This window comes from Ceratotherium simum, chromosome 6 (assembly GCF_057802395.1).
Source record: "Ceratotherium simum simum isolate JZ-2026a chromosome 6, ASM5780239v1, whole genome shotgun sequence".
Classification (NCBI taxonomy): domain Eukaryota; kingdom Metazoa; phylum Chordata; class Mammalia; order Perissodactyla; family Rhinocerotidae; genus Ceratotherium; species Ceratotherium simum.
Window position 1 is genome coordinate 29,149,462 of NC_141905.1, and position 18,274 is coordinate 29,167,735.

Sequence of the window (18,274 nt, forward strand, 5' to 3'; positions counted from 1 at the left end):
ATTTACAGTGTAAATTTCTGTGACTTCAGGATTGGTTTCTGGAGACTTGTCATTTTCCTTCTTCTCTGAAATGTGACTGTAGTTCTTCATGGTGTTTGATGAATTGGTCCTTTGCCAGTGCATTTATGGTAGTATCAGTTTGCAGATTCCACCTGCCACTGCTTGGGGGGAGCAGGAGCTGTGTTTTCTGATCCTGCCCTGTCTGCTGGAAGTTGTGTGGGTAGGGCTACTCTGCGTTCACCTGGGCTGGCCTCAGCCACTCTTCAGGTTGCACTCACGTGGACTGGGCCTCTGTGCTAGGCGGGCAGGTCAGGCACCATAGGTGGGGCCTCTGTTTTTGGCAGGGGACCAGCTGAGCTGCTGCATACTAGGCAGGCAGGGCCCCTGTACAAGCAATGAGCCACCACTCAGTGGGTCCTGTGGGCTGCTGTGTTCCGCAGGTGGGGTGCCTTCCCACCTGCATTGCACCAGTTAGGAGGGGTGTCTATGCAGAGGCTGAGCCACCATTCAGTGGGTCCCGCGGGATGCTGTGCTCCACGGGCGGAAGCACCTTCTGAGTGGGCGGGGCGCCTTCTCACCTGTGCTGTGCTCAGCAGGCAGGCACCCATGCGGGGGCTGAGCCGCCACTCAGTATAGAGCATTCCCACTGGTGGGGCTGCCACGGCATGGTGGGTGCTCCTGCAGGCTGGGCTGCACATCTGAAAGCGTTCACACAGGCTGGGCTGTCCATGCCTCCTCTTCAAATTGCACTGGGCTGCTGTGTGAAGATCCACAACCTGGCTTGCTGCTGCAGGAGAGGGAGAGGGGTGCGCTCACCTAGTTCCACCTCCTCTTGGGGATCCAGTCCACCCACCTTCAGATGCACAGCTGTGTGGATCTCTCAGACGTCCTGTTGTGCTGTGCAGGGAATCCTCTGCTGGTTAACGAAGGTCCATTTAGTTGTAACTTAAAGAGGAGAGACTAAGGGAACAACTCACTCCTCCATGATGCTGACGTCACTCTCAGAGGGGCACTTCTTTGAAATCTAACTTGTAGGTTTTTCTCCCTGTTTTCCTCAAGCCTGATGTTATGTAGAAAGCAACATACTAAGTGTTCATATAAGAATAATATTAGGCCATTAGTCTGCAAAGAAGCAGACCTGTTATTTCTAGAAAGGATAAGTCATTCTAGAATTAACTATATTTAGGATACTGCATTTATGGGAGGCATTGACCATCTAAAGTACCCCAGGGTAGAGTCATTAGGATGTTGAAGTTCTGGAAGAAAATTCTGAGAAATCTTAGTAGAGACATCATAATATGTTTTTATATATTCAGAGAGCCATTATATAGGTGAGGAAGCAGATATATTTTTTCTTTCTCTAAAAAATTAAAGTAGGACAGTTTGTAGGAGCTACCCAGAAATAGATTTGATCTCTGCATCATAAAAAAACTCTATTCGTATGGCCAACAATGATTAGACCTCAGAAGTGGTAACCTCCCTTTCAGAAACAATCAGAGGCTGAGCGATCCTTACAAATTCAGTAGGCAGATTCATCACTGAATAGAGGTTCATCATATTCTAAAGTTTTTTTCTAACTCAGAGTTATTGTATCTATTGTATCTCAGAGTAACTAACTCTGATATTGCATATTAATTACCTCATTTGTTCTACAGCATCATTTTAAAAGAGAAATGGTGCAGGTAGGAACTTTGTGGTAGGAGAATCAAACCAACAGAAAATAAGAAATTTGTTTAGAACCTAACCTATTCATTTTTTTGGTTCATTCCCTCGGTGCTACCAAAACATAATTTAAGGCATAATAACTCATTATGTTGTTGGAAGACCCAGAATTAGAGCCCGAGTCCTATGCATTTTCCATTAAAGAATAATAAGTGAAACAGTCATGAAAATCTTGAGATAGTTAGTGTTGTTGCTATCTGATTGTTTGACTTACTACACATAGAAAAAGGTGCTTTTTGGGCCGGCCCTGTGGCTTGGTGGTTAAGTGCGCGCGCTGCGATGCTGGTGGCCCGGGTTCGGATCCCGGGTGCGCATCGAGGCACCACTTCTCCGTTCATCCTGAGGCCGAGTCCCGCATACAGCAACTAGAAGGATGTGCAGCTACGACATACAACTATCCACTGGGGCTTTGGGGGTAAAAAATAAAATAAATAAAATCTTTAAAAAAAAAAAAAAAGAAAAAGGTGCTTTTTTTTCTTATTACTAAAGCAAAGTAGAAAAATTTACTGTGCTTCAAAGAACAGTCTAGTTACTATTGTTATCATTATTGTTAGTGATAAAATAATATAAAAATGGATTCTTATCTAGAACAGATGTAATATATCTCCATTCCCTAGTAGCAAAGATTGTCATGGAATTCTGAGTAAAAGAAGTATGATAACGAACTTTGTATAGAATCTTATTGTTTTAATCAATTCCAACATATGCTATGATCATTTTGGAAATCATTATACAGAAAGTAGATTATGCTGTTAGCACGGGGAGGGAAGCTTCACTGTTCACTCTGTAAGTAGCCTGGGATTCAAAAGAATTGTTTTCTCAGTACCTTTCTATGGAAATAGATTGTGAGCAAAATCCAAGACAACTTTAAAGCTTTCCAGAACAGCTAGATTTAAAAATTACTCTGAAGCCTACGTTTAAGGGGAGACAGGAAAGTACAAGAGAATTGCCTAACAGCATATTCCTGTGTAGCATGTTTCACTTAGAGCAAGCTGGTTTTTTGCTTGTTTGTCTTAAATGCTTTGACATGGGCAGCAGATGAAGATGGAATGGGTTGAGAGAACTACTCCTGGAAAGACCTTCCCAGATAGACTGATAAGGCTTAAATGAGAATGTGCAGGGCTCCTGCCATGACTTGCCTTATCAGTGACCAGCGCATTGGAGCTTAGCCTCTAGAATGTCAGCACATATACTTTAATAAACACTCTGAGTAGCTCCACATAAAGCAAATACTCTGTTTGAAAGTAAGCCAAGATAAAAAGATACAGAAACCTCAAGCAGTACAGGGTGTGCTTTGTTTGGTAAAATGAATTTAACCTTAGTTGTAGGAGGACATATTAACTATGATTTGCTAGAATAACTCATTCAGTCATTTGAATGATGACCAGGCATGTGCCTTCACAGAATTCATAGCACAGTAAGAATAAAAGATTATGATAAAGCTAAAAATTTAAGCACTCTGTGTAACCTCTGTAATCAGTGCAGATGGGGAATGGGAGTGCTACTTCAATTCATGTATGGTGACACACTGACTGGCTCTTAGCAAACTTTTACCTATTTCTATTCATTTTGACTGTATTCCTCCTGATGTTGTGATGCCACATCCTCTGTCACTGCTTCCTTTCTCTTTGCTTTCACCTTGAATATTGGCTTCCAAGTGCATTCTACCCTTTCCTCACCCTTCTCCTCACCCCTCACTTTTCCTTGGGCAACTTCATTTCAGGCTCTTCACAGCTAACCACATGCTAATGACTCCCAGCTTTAACCTCTCTCTTCTAAGCTTTAGACTCATATTTCCAACTATCTCCTGAACATTTTTTTTTTTTTTGGTGAGGAAGATCGGCCCTGAGCTAACACCTGCCAATCCTCCTCTTTTTGCTGAGGAAAGCTGGCCCCGAGCCAACATCCATGCCCACCCTCCTCCACTCTTTTACATGGGACGCTGCCACAGCATGGCCTGGTTTGTCAGTGCGTGCCCGGGATCTGAACCCAGGTCACCAGCAGTGGAGCACATGCACTTAACCACTACGCCAGGGGCTGACCCCTCTCCTGAACATTTTTATCTGAATGTGCTGTGGACCCCTTGATTTCAGCAGATCATATCTGAATGCATTTTGTTTGTCAAAGCTTTTACATTTATTTTATCTCTTGGTTAATGACATGCAAGCTACCCGGTAGCCTAAGCCATGCTTTCAGCCTTTTTTAGTCTCAACTCATCACAGCTAATTAATTAATCATTAAGTTGTATAATTTCTGCCTCCTTAAGTTATTTCAAATTTGTTTCCTCCTCTCCATTACCACTCCCATCACCTCAGTTCACATTTTCAACATTTACAAGAATTTCTATGATCTTCTCTAAAGCTGGTTCTTGTTTTCCAACTCATCCTTCACTGTGTAGGCAGAGAAGTCCTTTATAAATACCGATTTGATTGTGTCACTCCCCTACTTAAAACTTTCAGTGACTTCATATTGTCTGCAATTGTTACAATCTTGAGTATCTCCAAGGATTAGGCAAATAGTCTATACAAGTGAAGTGGGCCAAATGTGAGACAATAAGGGAGAATAGGAGAGTGCATTCCTGTCTAAAGAAATTCATATTCAGAATTTTTAAAAACATGTGACAAACTTATCTGAGGATCTGTTGTTGCCTATGGGTCTCCAGTTAGCGCAGCCAAGTCTAAACCACTGAGCATGGCATATGCAATGTTTCTTTGACATCAGGTATGTCCTTGAGATGAACAACTTGGAACCCTCAGCTATTGCAGAGACTGACGTAACTACTGAGTCACGTTTTGTTGTTTTGTTTCTAGGTCAAAACATATCAGAATAAAGAGTATGAGTTTATTATTGTAAATACCATTGTCTTGATTTTGGAGGCCGTTGGAGCGCAATGGAAAGTTTGTGGGCTTTGGAGTCAGCGTTGACCTAGGTTCACTTACCAGTTCTGCCACATATTAGCTGTGTGATTTTGAGCTAGTCATTTAGTGACTTTGAACCCAAATTTCCTGCTCTGTTTAAAAAATAAAAAAATAAAAACTTTCAGGATTGAGAGTACCAAATCAGATAACGGCTTTAAATTATCCAGCTCAATGCTTGGCACATAGTAACTCTTCAGTAAAAGACAGCATCCAGACAGGTAGGAAATATTTGAGAAGTGGCAATAAGTGTGCAAAAATCTAATTCCCCCAGCTTCCTTTTTCCCAGCAATTGTATGTGTGGCCTAAAGATGAGCAAACCTGTTGGAAGCCATTATCAAGTAAGACAGACAATTGGAAGCTGACAGACACATGATTCACGCAGGCGACTACAAACCAGGAGCTTACCAGCCTAGCTGGCTAGCTAGCTGGAAATGGAATTTAAGCCTAGAAGTTTGCTATTGACAAATTTATGAGCAAGATGGGAATACAGACTCTCTACAACTACAACTATGCATAATGTACTAAGCCTTTTTTTACTTTTTTGTCTACATATAATCTTTAAATTTTTTTAGTAAAAATGATATTAACTGAAGATTTAGTTCAATAGTATTAGGATATATAGGATATTTTGTTTTGGTTTATTCTCTATGGCTATATAAATCTGAAGCACCAAAGGAAGGAAATAAACAACTTAGTTTTCTTTACCAGAACATTTAGGATGGTAAGGAAGGAGGGCTGTTTATATTTTATTCTAATGCGCAAATACATTAATTATATTTTGATTGATCTAGGAACACTTAAAAAGTCTTGAAGAGCGTTCCTCAATCACTTAAGGGAAAGAAAATATACCATCTTCTCAAGCTTTGTATTTTTCATTTTGTGTTTTAAACTTCAGCTTAATTTTAACATTTAAGTATACTTAGCTCGGTACTTTGTGTGCCCGTCTGACACCGTTGAAATAGGGGACTGAGTAGCTGACAGTATGCTTTTCTGCCTTACCACAGAGCTATAGCAATAATGAGTACACTAGTGTAGATAATAACCTGTTGGCAGAATGACATCCGCTGAACTCCTGATTGTACTTACAATGGAAAGACTAGAAAGAACAAAGTAGAAAGCTGGCTTGTTTTAGACAGACTTGGAGTTGCAGCTTCTTCCTTTGCAGTAGTATGTCTCACCCCAAACAGACTTTCATGCCCAGATAAATAATACTATATTTAAGTAACACAGCAACAACATTAATATTATACAGCTAAGAGGATGGTTTCTAAGCAAAGCTAAGTATTTAAGAGAGTGTTGAAACACAAAGATAGGCAAGTGCTATCGTTACTGGCCATAGTAAAATTCTCTTTTGGTTTTAAGGAGTATTGCTAAAAGATAGATCTAGATAAATATGGTGGCGTTCTGTAACTTGATACTACTTTTTAGTGTTTAACCACCTGTTTTTCTTAAAGGAATGATTTTTTATTTTTGGTTAATGCCTTCTAAATATTTTTCTTTCTCCTTCCTCCCTCTCTTCCTCCTTCCCTCCTATTCTTCCTTCCTTCCTTTCTACTTGCAGCTCCTCAGAGAAATTTTGAAATTGCCTTCAAGATGTTTGATTTGAATGGAGATGGAGAAGTAGACATGGAGGAGTTTGAACAGGCAAGTTGTCCTGGAAAGTTCCTTGAAATACATTAATATTTCACACATTTTCATGTGCCTTGGAGTTTCTTTGGCCTTCGTCAGTATACTCAGATGCTATCCAGTTCTTGAAGTACCTAATGTATTATCTTTCAAAAATATCCTTACTTTTAACAGGTGGGGGTTTTTTTCTTTGTTTTCACTCCGAATGTATGGAATTATTTGAGCATATGATTAAGGTCAAGGTTGCTCTGATACTTCAACATGAATTAGACTATAATGCTGAGAGGCTAAGTTATGGCCTAAGGTCAATCATATCTTCAGTCAACATTTATTAAACAGCTCCTTTGTGCCAGACAGTTCCAGAATAGGAGGATGAATGACATATGTTCTGAAAGAATTTCTATAAGAGAAGGATAAATGATACCATGCCTTTGACCGTAGCAGGTTCCTGCCGTAGACATGTACAGTTTCTTCTGAATCCTAGGAAAAGATTACATTTCCATAAATTTTCTCTCATTGGAGGGCCATGTTACCTCTCCAGATACAATTATTATGATTGTCAGAAGTAGTTTCAAAACATAAAAAAATATATATGTGGGAGAAAGCATTTTTGTATTCAAAATGAGAAAAGGAGGAAAAAGGAATTGGGAGAAAGTATCAGATAATAGTATATCTTTAAATAAGAGATGCACAGAGTCAAATATTTTAAAACATCGAGAGACATTTATTCAAATTGCTATCCTATGTCCATCTAATAACTTCACTTTTCCATAATCCTGCATTTTACTGGTATTTCCAGGTGCTCAAATGATTATAAATAGAACTTATTTTAATATTTTTTATTTTGTTTTATTTAAGATAGAACTATTTTATTTTTTATTGAGATGTAATGGACACACTACCATCGTATTAGTTTCAGGTGTATAACATAATGATTTGCTCTATGTATATATTGCAAAATGATTACCATAATAAGTTTAGTTAACATCCATCACCACACATAGTTACAAATTTTTTTGTGTGTGATGAGAGCTTTTAAGGTCTACTTTCTTTTCAACTTTCAAACATACAGTACAGTTTTGTTAACTATAGTCACCATGCTGTACATTACAACCCCAGGACTTATTTGTCTTATAACCGGGTACCTTTAGACCACCTTCACCTATTTTCCCATCCCCCACCTCTGGGAACCAGCAATCTGTTCTCCATATCTATGAGTTTGGCTTTTTTTTAAGATTCCACATATAAGTGAGATCATACTGTATTTGTCTTTCTCTATCTGACTTATTTCACTTAGCTTAATGCCCTCAAGGTCCATCCATGTTGTTGTCACAAATGGCAGGATTTCCTTCTTTTTTATGGCTGAATAATATTTCGTTATATGTATACCACATTTTCTTTATCCATTTGTTTTCAGGTCTTGGCTATTATAAATAATGCTGCAGTGAACATGGAGGGTGCAGATAGCTCTTCAAGATAGTGATTTTGTTTCCTTCAGATAAATACCCAGAAGGGAAATTGCTGGATCATATGGTAGTTCTTTTTTTAACTTTTTGAGGAACTTCCATACTGTTTTCCATAGTGGCTGCACCAATTTACCTTCTAACCAACAGTGAACAAGCGTTCTCTTTTCTCCACATCCTCACCAACACTTGTTATTTCTTGTCTTTTTTTCTTTTTTTTTGGTGAGAAAGATCAGCCCTGAGCTAACATCCATGCCAATCCTCCTCTTTTTGCTGAGGAAGACCGGCTCTGAGCTAACATCTATTGCCAATCCTCCTCCTTTTTTTTATCCCCAAAACCCCAGTAGATAGTTGTATGTCATAATTGCACATCCTTCTAGTTGCTGTTCTTGTCTTTTTGATAATAGTCATTCTAACAAGTGTGAGGTCATATTTCACTGTGGTTTTGATTTGCATTTCCTTGGTAATTAGTGATTTTGAGCATCTTTTCATGTTCTTGTTGGCCATCTGTATGTTTTCTTGGCCATCTATATGTGTTCTTTGCAAAAATGTCTCTTCACATCCTCTGCCCAATTTTTAATCAGATTGTTTGGTTTCTTGTTATTGAGTTGTATGAATTCTTTACATATTTTGGATATTAACCCCTTTATCAGATATATGATTTGCAAATATTTTCTCTCAAAATTTTGTTGATGGTTTCCTTTGCTGTGCAGAAGCTTTTTAGTTTGATATTGTTCATTTTTGCTTTTGGTGCCTTTGCTTTTGGTGCCAAATCCAAAAATAATCACCAAGACTGGTGTCAGGTAGCTTACAGCCTATGTTTTCTTCTAGGAGTTTTATGGTTTCAGGTCTTATAGTCAAGTCTTTAGTCCATTTTTGAGTTAATTTTTGTGTATGATGTAAAATAGTGGTCCAGTTTCCTTCTTTTGCATGTGGCTGTCCAGTTTTCCCAACACCATTTATTAAAGAGGCTGTCCTTTCCCCCATTGTATATTCTTGGCTCATTTGTCGTAAATTAATTGACCATATATATGCATGAGTTTATTTCCAGACTCTCTCTTCCATTGATCTCTACGTCTGTTTTTATGCCATTACCATACTGTTTTGATTACTGTAGCTTTGTAATATAGTTTGAAATCAGGAAGCGTGATGCCTCCAGCTTTGTTCTTTCTCAAGATTGCTTTGGCTTTTTGGGGTCTAATTTTTTTTTATATTTTCAAAGAACCAACTTTTGGCTCTGTTAATTTTCTCTATGGTTTATGTGTTCTCTAATTAATTGATTTCTGCTCTCATTTCTTTCTTTCTGCTTATTTTAGGTTTTCCTTACTCTTTTATGAGTCTCTCAAGATAGTATCTTTGGTCATTGATTTCAGAATTTTCTTCTTTTCTAATATAAGCATTTAAAGCTATACGCTTCCCTCTAAGCACTGCTATGGCAGCATCCTACAAAATTTGATATGTTGTATTTTCATTATCACTTAGTTTGAAATATTTTCTGTTTCCCATGTGGTTTCCTTTTTGATCCATGGATTGTTTAGAAGTATGTTGTTTAATTTCCAAGTATTTGGAATTTTGTTTTTTAGGTATCTTATTGCTACTAATTTCTAATTTAGTTCCATTGTTCTCAGAAAACATACTCTGCATGATTTAATTCTTTAAAATTTTTTGAGACTGGTTTTATGGAACAGCATATGATCTATCCTGGTAAGCATCAATCTGTCTTTTTAAAGAATGTGTATTTTGCGGTTGCTGCGTATAGTGTTCTATAAATGTCAGTTCTATCAAGTTGGTTGATAGTGTTGTTCAGATTCTACATCCTTACTGCTTTTTTTTTTAACCTAGTCATTCTAGCATTTGTTGAGAAGGGGTTGTTAAAATCTCCAACTATAATTATGCAATTCTTTGTTTCCATTTAATTCTGTCAATTTTTTTTTTTTTTGAGAGAAAGATTAGGCCTGAGCTAACATCCATTGACAATCCTCCTCTTTTTTTGCTGAGGAAGATTGGCCCTGGGCTAACATCCATGCCCATCTTCCTCTACTTTATATGGGATGCCACCACAGCATGGCTTGACAGTGGTGCATCGGTCTGCGCCCAGGATCTGAACCTGCAAACACTGGGCTGCCAAAGCGGAGCACGCAAACCTAACCAGTATTAGGGGCCAGCCCCTAATTCTGTCAGTTTTTAGCTTTATGTATTTTGAAGTCCTGTGCACATTCTGATTGTTATGCCTTCCTGATGAATCAGTCCTTTTATCATTATGAAGTGTCACTCTTTATCTTCAGTAATACTCTTTGTCTTAAAGTCTACTTTATGTGATATTGACATAGCAACTCCAGCTTGCTTATGCTTACTATTTGCATGATATATCTTTTTTCCATCCATTTACTTTAAATCTATCAGTGTCTTTGTGTTTAAAGTACACCTTTTATAAACAGCATATAGTTAAGTCTTGCTTTTCTATCCACTCTGACAATCTTTGCCTTTTAATTGCAATATTTAGTCCATTAACATTTAACATAATTATTGATTTAATTGGATTTAGATCTACCATTTTTGATGTTTGTTTTCTCTTTGTTCCTTCTGATTTTTGTTCGTCTAATCTATGTTCCTGCCTTCTTTGGGATTAAATAAATATATTTTTAAGAACTCTGATTTAATTTATCTGGCATTTTAGCTATACCTCTTTGCATTATTTTTATAATTGTTGCTCTAGGGATTACAACATACGTTCTTAAATATACATAATGTACTTAGAATTAATTTTGTACTACTTCATATAAAATGTAGAAATTTTGCAACTGTATAGTTCTGTTCACCCCTTCTCTATCCTTTATGCTATAGTTGTCCTATGTATTACATCTACATAAATTATAAACCCCATAATACATTGTTAATTTTGCTTTAATGGTCATGTATTTTTTAAAAGAAAATAAGAGAAAAAATCATTTGTATGTTCATTCACGTATTTACCATTTCCAATGCCTTTATTCCTTCCTGAGATCCTAGTTTCCACCTGGTATCATTTCCCTTCAGTTGGGAAGACTTCCTTTAGCATTTCTAGTAGTGCACGTATGTTGGCAATGAATTAATTTGTATCATTGTTATTTTTTGAAAGAAAATCTAGATATAGAGTTATAGATATAGACGTAAAATTCTCAGTTGTTTCACCACTTCTGATTCCTTCTTATGAAAAGTCACTGGTTATTTGAATCATTGTTCCTGTATGTGTAATATGTTGTTTTTCTCTCTCTGCTTTCCAGATTTTTCATTATCTTTGGTTTCTAGAAATTTGTTTATGATTTGCCTCAGTGTGGTTTTCTTTGTATTTAGCCTTCGTGGTATTTTATGAGCTATTTGTGTTTATAAATTTATGATTTTTATCAAATTTGAGAAGTTTCTGGCCATTAGTTCTTTAAAAAAATTTTTTTGGCCCCCATTTTCTCTCACCTCTCTCTCTGGGACCGTAGGCTATTGCCCCACAAATCTCTGAAACTCAGTTTGTTATTTTTTTCAATCCTTTTTCTCGCTGCTCTTCAGACTGTATAATTTCTATTGATTTATCTTCATGTTCACTGAGTCTTTCTTCAGTCATAGCAACTCTACTAGTAAGCTAATCCAGTGAATTTTTATTTCAGATATTATCTTTTTCAATTCTGGACTTTCCATTTCATTTTTGATATAGTTTTCTTTCTCATTTGAAATTTCCTATTTTTTCCTAATTTACAAGCATATTTTATATATTTGAGCACTGTTATAATAACTGCTTTAAAATCCTTGTCTACTCATTTCCAACGTCTAGGTCATCTCGGGATTATTGATTCCTTTTTCCCTTGAGCCAAATTTTCGCATTTCTTCATATGTCAAGTAATTTTGGATTATAGTCTCGATATTATGAAAGATATGTTGTAGACTCTAGATTTTGTTATATTCATCTGAAGAGTATTAGTGTTTTGTTTTAGCAGGCAATTAGCTCAACTGGATTTAGCTGGAATTTATATATAAAATTTAAGGCTCCCCCTTTTTGGCTTTCTCCTTTTCAGGATTTCCCCTTCACTTTTCAGGGGTTGTGATTGCTCCAAATTCTGTCCTCTGGTTTTTAAAGCCAGAAAAACTGAGGGCACCAATCCTTCTGATTCAGACTGGGGACTTCCTTAGGCTGAAAGCTATATAAAGTGGAAACTCACCCAGTGCCATTCCCTTATTCCAAGTCTCAACTCACCTCCAATATCTGCCCATAAACACTCTCTAATGCCTTCAAGTAATTGTTTGGTGTATTTTGTCCATAGTATATAATTGTCATCTGAGGGAAGATTGGCCTGAAAGGAGCTACTCATCCATTACCAGAGATGGATTAAGACCTGTTTAGTATTAAATGCTAAGAGAGGGCTTCACATAGGCCTGAGAAGCAGGAAGGAGAGAAATAAAAGTGGGAGAGGGGGAGAAGGAAGGGATGAAGAGAAAGAAAATACAAAAAGAAAAAATATCAGGCCAGCTTGGTGGCCTAGTGGTTAAGTTCAGCGTGCTCCGCTTCAGTGGCCTGGGTTCAGTTCCCAGGCACGGACCTATACCACTTGGCGGCCATACTATGGCAGCAACCCACATACAAAGTAGAGGAAGATTGGCAACAGATCTTAGCTCAGGGCAACTCTTTCTCAAGCAAAAAGAGGAAGATTGGTGACAGATGTTAGCTCAGGGCGAATCTTCTTCAGAAACAAAAAAATGTGGTTTTGAAATAGCCTTAGAAATTACTTAGGGTACCCCTCAGGAGCAAAGTTGCCATAACTTCCCTACTCCTGTTATAGATGCTAAACTCTAGATTTGAATTTAGGGCACATGGGTCTTATTTTTGGCATTGCTGCTGATATGCTAATTGACTTCAGGCAGTCATTTTGCCATTCTGTTCACTTGTCAGAGAAGGGAGTGCTAATTTCATCTAATGTGATCCCTTCATAACTGACCTTGTTAAACTGATACAACTTGTAATATTGTTCACAAGGAAGCTTGATGTAAAACTATTTAAAAGAAAAACAAAAGTAATTATAAGGCAGCTCATGAGTGAACAGCTCTTATTAGAAGTTTCTCTGCTTCAGCTTCCTACATTTTACATTCTTGGGAAATATAATAATTTATTAAGTTGAAAGTGCACTGGGCTTTCAGACATTCAAACTTTGCTGTGGTTTCCCAAGTAAACAGCTATTTTCTTGATGGTATATTTGTCAAGCTTATAAAAAAAGCTAAACAGAACCGGTATGAGGACCTCATACATTCCATCATCATGTATCTTCAAAGTTAATGTTGCATGAAGCAAACTAGTAGCTAATATTACTCTTTTTTTTTTTTTAATTTTTTGTTTATTGCAGTAACATTGGTTTATAACATTGTAAAAATTTCAGGTGTACATCATTGTACTTCTATTTCTGCATAGATTACATCATGTTCACCACCAAAATACTAATTACAACCCATCGCCACACACATGTGCCGAATTATCCCTTTCGCCCTCCTCCCTCCCCCCTTCCCCTCTGGTAACCACCAATCCAATCTCTGTCCCTATGTGTTTGTTTATTGTTGTTATTATCTACTACTTAATGAAGGAAATCATGGGGTATTTGACCTTCTCCCTCTGACTTATTTCACTTTGCATTATACCCTCAATGTCCATCCATGTTGTCACAAATGGCTGGATTTCATCATTTCTTATGGCTGAGTAGTATTCCATTGTGTATATATACCACAGCTTCTTTATCCATTTGTCCCTTGATGGGCACTTAGGTTGCTTCCAAGTCTTGGCTATTGTGAATAACGCTGCAATGAACACATGGGTGCGTGTACCTTTACAAATTGGTGTTTTCAAGTTCTTTGGATAAATACCCAGCAGTGGGATGGCTGGATCATATGGTAGTTCTATCCTTGATTTTTTGAGGAATCTCCATACTGTTTTCCATAGTGGCTGCACCAGTTTGCACTCCCACCAGCAGTGTATGAGAGTTCCCTTCTCTCCACATCCTCTCCAACACATGTTGTTTCCTGTCTTGTTAATTATAGCCATTCTGACGGGCGTGAGGTGATATCTCATTGTAGTTTTGATTTGCATTTCCCTGATAGTTAATGATTTTGAACATCTTTTCATGTGTCTGTTGGCCATCTGTATATCTTCTTTGGAGAAATGTCTGTTCAGGTCCTTTGCCCATTTTTTAATTGGGTTGGTAGTTTTTTTGTTGGTAAGATGCATGAGTTCTTTATATATTTTGGAGATTAAGCCCTTATCAGAAGTATGGTTTGCAAATATCTTCTCCCAATTGTTAGGTTGTCTTTTCGTTTTGTTGATGGTTTCCTTTGCTGTGCAGAAGCTTTTTAGTTTGACGTAGTCCCATTTGTTTATTTTTTCTATTGTTTCTCTTGCCCGGTCAGACGTGGTATTTGAGAAGATGTTGCTAAGACTGATGTCGAAGAGCGTACTGCCTATGTTTTCTTCTAGAAGTTTCACAGTTTCAGGTCTTACATTCAAGTCTTTAATCCATTTGGAGTTAATTTTTGTGTATGGTGTAAGGTAAGGGTCTACTTTCATTTTTTTGCATATGGCTATCCAGTTTTCCCAACACCATTTGTTGAAGAGACTTTCTTTTCCCCATTGTATGTTCTTGGCTCCTTTGTCAAAGATTAGCTGTCCATAGATGTGTGGGTTTATTTCTGGGCTTTCGATTCTATTCCATTGATCTGTGTGTCTGTTTTTGTGCCAGTACCATGCTGTTTTGGTTACTACAGCTTTGTAGTATATTTTGAAATCAGGGAGTGTGATACCTCCAGCTTTGTTCTTTTTTCTCAGGATTCAGCTATTCGGGGTCTTTTGTTGTTCCATATAAATTTTAGGATTCTTTGTTCTATTTCTGTGAAAAATGTTGTTGGAACTTTGATAGGGATTGCAATGAATCTATAGATGGCTTTAGGAAGTATGGACATCTTAACTATGTTAATTCTTCCAATCCAAGAGCACGGAATATCTTTCCATTTCTTTGTGTCTTCTTCAATTCCTTTCAGAAATGTTTTATAGTTTTCGGTGTACAGATCTTTCACCTCTTTGGTTAAGTTTATTCCTAGGTATTTTATTCTTTTTGTTGCAATTGTAAATGGGATGGTATTCTTAATTTCTCTTTCTGCTACTTCGTTGTAGTGTACAGAAATGCAACTGATTTTTGTATGTTGATTTTGTATCCTGCAACTTTACCATATTCGTTTATTACTTCTAAAAGTTTTCGGGTGGATTCTTTGGGGTTTTCTATATATAAAATCATGTCATCTGCAAATAGTGACAGTTTCACTTCTTCCTTTCCAATTTGGATCCCTTTTATTTCTTTCTCTTGCCTGATTGCTCTGGCTAGGACTTCCAGTACTATGTTAAATAGGAGTGGTGAGAGTGGGCATCCTTGTCTGGTTCCTGTTCTTAGAGGGATGGCTTTCAGTTTTTCACCATTGAGGATGATATTAGCTGTGGGTTTCTCATATATGGTCTTTATTATGTTGAGGTATTTTCCTTCTATACCCATTTTATTCAGAGTTTTTATCATAAATGGATGCTGTATCTTATCAAATGCTTTCTCTGCATCTATTGAGATGATCATGTGATTTTTATTCTTCATTTTATTAATGTGGTGTATTACGTTGATTGATTTGCGAATGTTAAACCATCCCTGCATCCCTGGAATAAATCCCACTTGATCATGGTGTATAATCTTTTTAACGTATTGTTGTATGTGATTTGCTAGTATTTTATTGAGGATTTTTGCATCGATGTTCATCAGTGATATTGGCCTGTAATTTTCTTTTTGTGTTGTCCTTGTCTGGTTTTGGTATCAGGGTAATGTCAGCTTCAGAGAATGAGTTAGGAGCTTCCCCCTCCTCAATTTTTTGGAAGAGTTTGAGAAGGATAGGTATTAAGTCTTTTTTGAATGTTTGGTAGAATTCACCAGGGAAGCCGTCTGGTCCTGGACTTTTATTTTTGGGGAGGTTTGTGATTACTGTTTCGATCTCCTTACTGGTGATTGGTCTATTCAAATTCTCTACTTCTTCTTGATCCAGTTTTGGAAGGTTGTATGATTCTAAGAATTTATCCATTTCTTCCAGATTGTCAAATTGGTTGGCATTTACTTTTTTTGTTGTTGTTGTTGTGAGGAAGATCAGCCCTGAGCTAACATCCATGCTAATCCTCTTCTTTTTGCTGAGGAAGACCTGCTCTGAGCTAACATCTATTACCAATCCTTCTGCTTTTTTTTTCCCCAAAGCCCCAGTAGATAGTTGTATGTCATAGTTACACAACCTTCTAGTTGTTGTATGTGGGACGCTGCCTCAGCATGGCCGGAGAAGCGGTGCGTCGGTGCGCGCCCGGGATCCGAACCCGGGCCGCCAGTACCAGAGCGCGCGCACTTAACCACTAAGCCACGGGGCTGGCCCTAATATTACTCTTTCATTCATCTTTTTCCAAAATCGCTTTGATCATGCATAAGCACAAATTACTGAAAAGCATTAGTCAGCTGTAAATAGTTAAATGTGACTTTTCTCTGACCTTTCTATCATACAGATCCTTTTCTTTAACCCATTTTATAGAAGATCATAAAACAAAACTAACCCAGCAAAAGATATTAGGAAAAAAATCTCTTAACTGTTTGGGCTGCATTCACCCAAGGCCATGACAGAAATGTTTTTTAGTATGAAAGTATGAGAAATGATAACTATCAGTTGTGAGACAGAAGAAAAGGAATGGAATTTTATTTCACAGATCATGTTTTATATTTCTCTTGATTTTCTCCACAGCATATAGCATATAGTAAGCATTCACATGACTAGTTGAATTGGTATATTTTAATTGATTCTCATGTTATACCCTTAACAAGTTGTCTAAATAAAAATATTTTGAGAAAATATTTCCCAACTGAGAAATTCTAAGAAAACAGTCTCTCTCTCTCTCACACACACACACACACACACACAATCTAGTGATACATTGTTTTTTTAAAAAGTTGTTAATGAAAGAGCACTTATAGTTAATAATAGTTTACACTTTGGTGGGATAACATTTGGACTGTGCTATCATTAATCGTTAGCGAAGATGCTGTAGCACTAGTTAATTTTACCTAAAAACACTTCTTTTTCCCAATCACTTACACACACTCTCTTGGCACCTCACTCTTGAAGCGAACATACACAGTTTCCACCAGAGGAAGGATATAAGCTGCAATATTGATCGCCACAGGAAAAATTTAAATCATGCCAGGTCCTGACGCTGGTGCTCAATGCTAGTTTACTGCTAGGGGAAAATTCTTTAGGTCTCACAATTAGGCAGATGAATTGTGTATTGCCTTCAAATAGAAGAAGCATTGTACTGATTATTCTGTATTTCAATTTAAAGTCTAAAACTCTTCAACTTAAATAATTCTAAAACCCATTGTATACCTTTCTTTCAAGTCTCCATGTGCATGAGAAACAAATGTCAGCCAGTCTTATTTACATGATAAAACCTTGAACCCAGAAAAAATCATAATAAAAAGCATTTATGATATTAACCTAGAGTTATAAGGAGACTTAAAGATAATGTACTCTAACCATGAACTTTTCCAATGAGGAAAGTAAGGCCTAAAGAAGTTAAATAACCTGCATAAATTCTGCTTTCAGTACAGAGCAGCAGAGTCAGACTTCATGTCTCCTGACTCCTCATCTAGTGTCTTTCTATTATGCTCTTCCACCCTTTATAGAGCCAGGGACTTTTAAACTGTCTCAAATAAATCTTTTTTATGGTCATAGATAATAAATAAAAGACAATTAACTAAGGTAAACTCGTTGTTACAAATCTTAAGTTTTTAAGTATTTTGCTTTTCTAATTTGGCAATTTAAAAATCATCACCTACAAGGCTTTATGTATTATTTATTTATATAACATAACTTTATTATTTATCTTTACATATCCCAATTTTAATTTCTCTGAATGGTTGGTCTTTTAGCTTGTAAAGAGGTAGAAAAGACTGCAGGAACTAGTTTTTAAAAAAAAAAAAAAAAAGCTATAGCAATCATAGACTTGTCTCCAAAAGCTCATTTATATAGTCAGGCCATGGTTGCTAATCCCCAAAATTGTCCTTTCTCAGAAAGCTCATTTAAAACTTCTCAAAGATTGAACTAATTCCCCATCTTTTCTTGGAGAAGTATTTCATACCAACTTTGTATTTTATGTATCATTCTAATAGATGTGTTATCTTTCTTAGATGTCAAGTATTTACCTATAGCTATGCTGCCTCTTGTTACAACTGGAGAGTCAGTAGTGAGAAGTGTGAAATTTTTAAAAGTTTCCTGAGGTATGGAAGGTATTACTGTGAGGTTGATGATTATTTGAATGTTGTGTGAGAGGTTTTGAGCCTCAAACACAAATGCATACTCTCTTCTGAAGAGAGATTTTAAAGAACATTCCAGTTATGAAGGTGTCAGGCATCTGTGTTAGAATCCTGGGTCTGGGATTTGCTAGCTGCTTAATCTTGAGCAAGTTTTTTAACACTGTGC

At 37.1% G+C, this 18,274-nt stretch overlaps 1 protein-coding gene across 3 annotated transcripts in view; it reads left to right on the forward strand.

The window, feature by feature from the left end:
- MICU1 (mitochondrial calcium uptake 1) overlaps positions 1 to 18,274 on the forward strand; it is a 252,362-nt gene that overhangs the window by 161,770 nt on the left and 72,318 nt on the right. For all 3 annotated transcript variants that reach the window (XR_015552458.1, XM_087432045.1, XM_004426996.3), the window contains one exon: positions 6,202 to 6,284. Coding sequence is in view for 2 of the 3 variants with exons in the window: in XM_087432045.1 (XP_087288171.1) it covers positions 6,202 to 6,284 (83 nt within the window). In the remaining variant the exon portion in view is untranslated. The remainder of the gene's footprint in view (positions 1 to 6,201; positions 6,285 to 18,274) is intronic.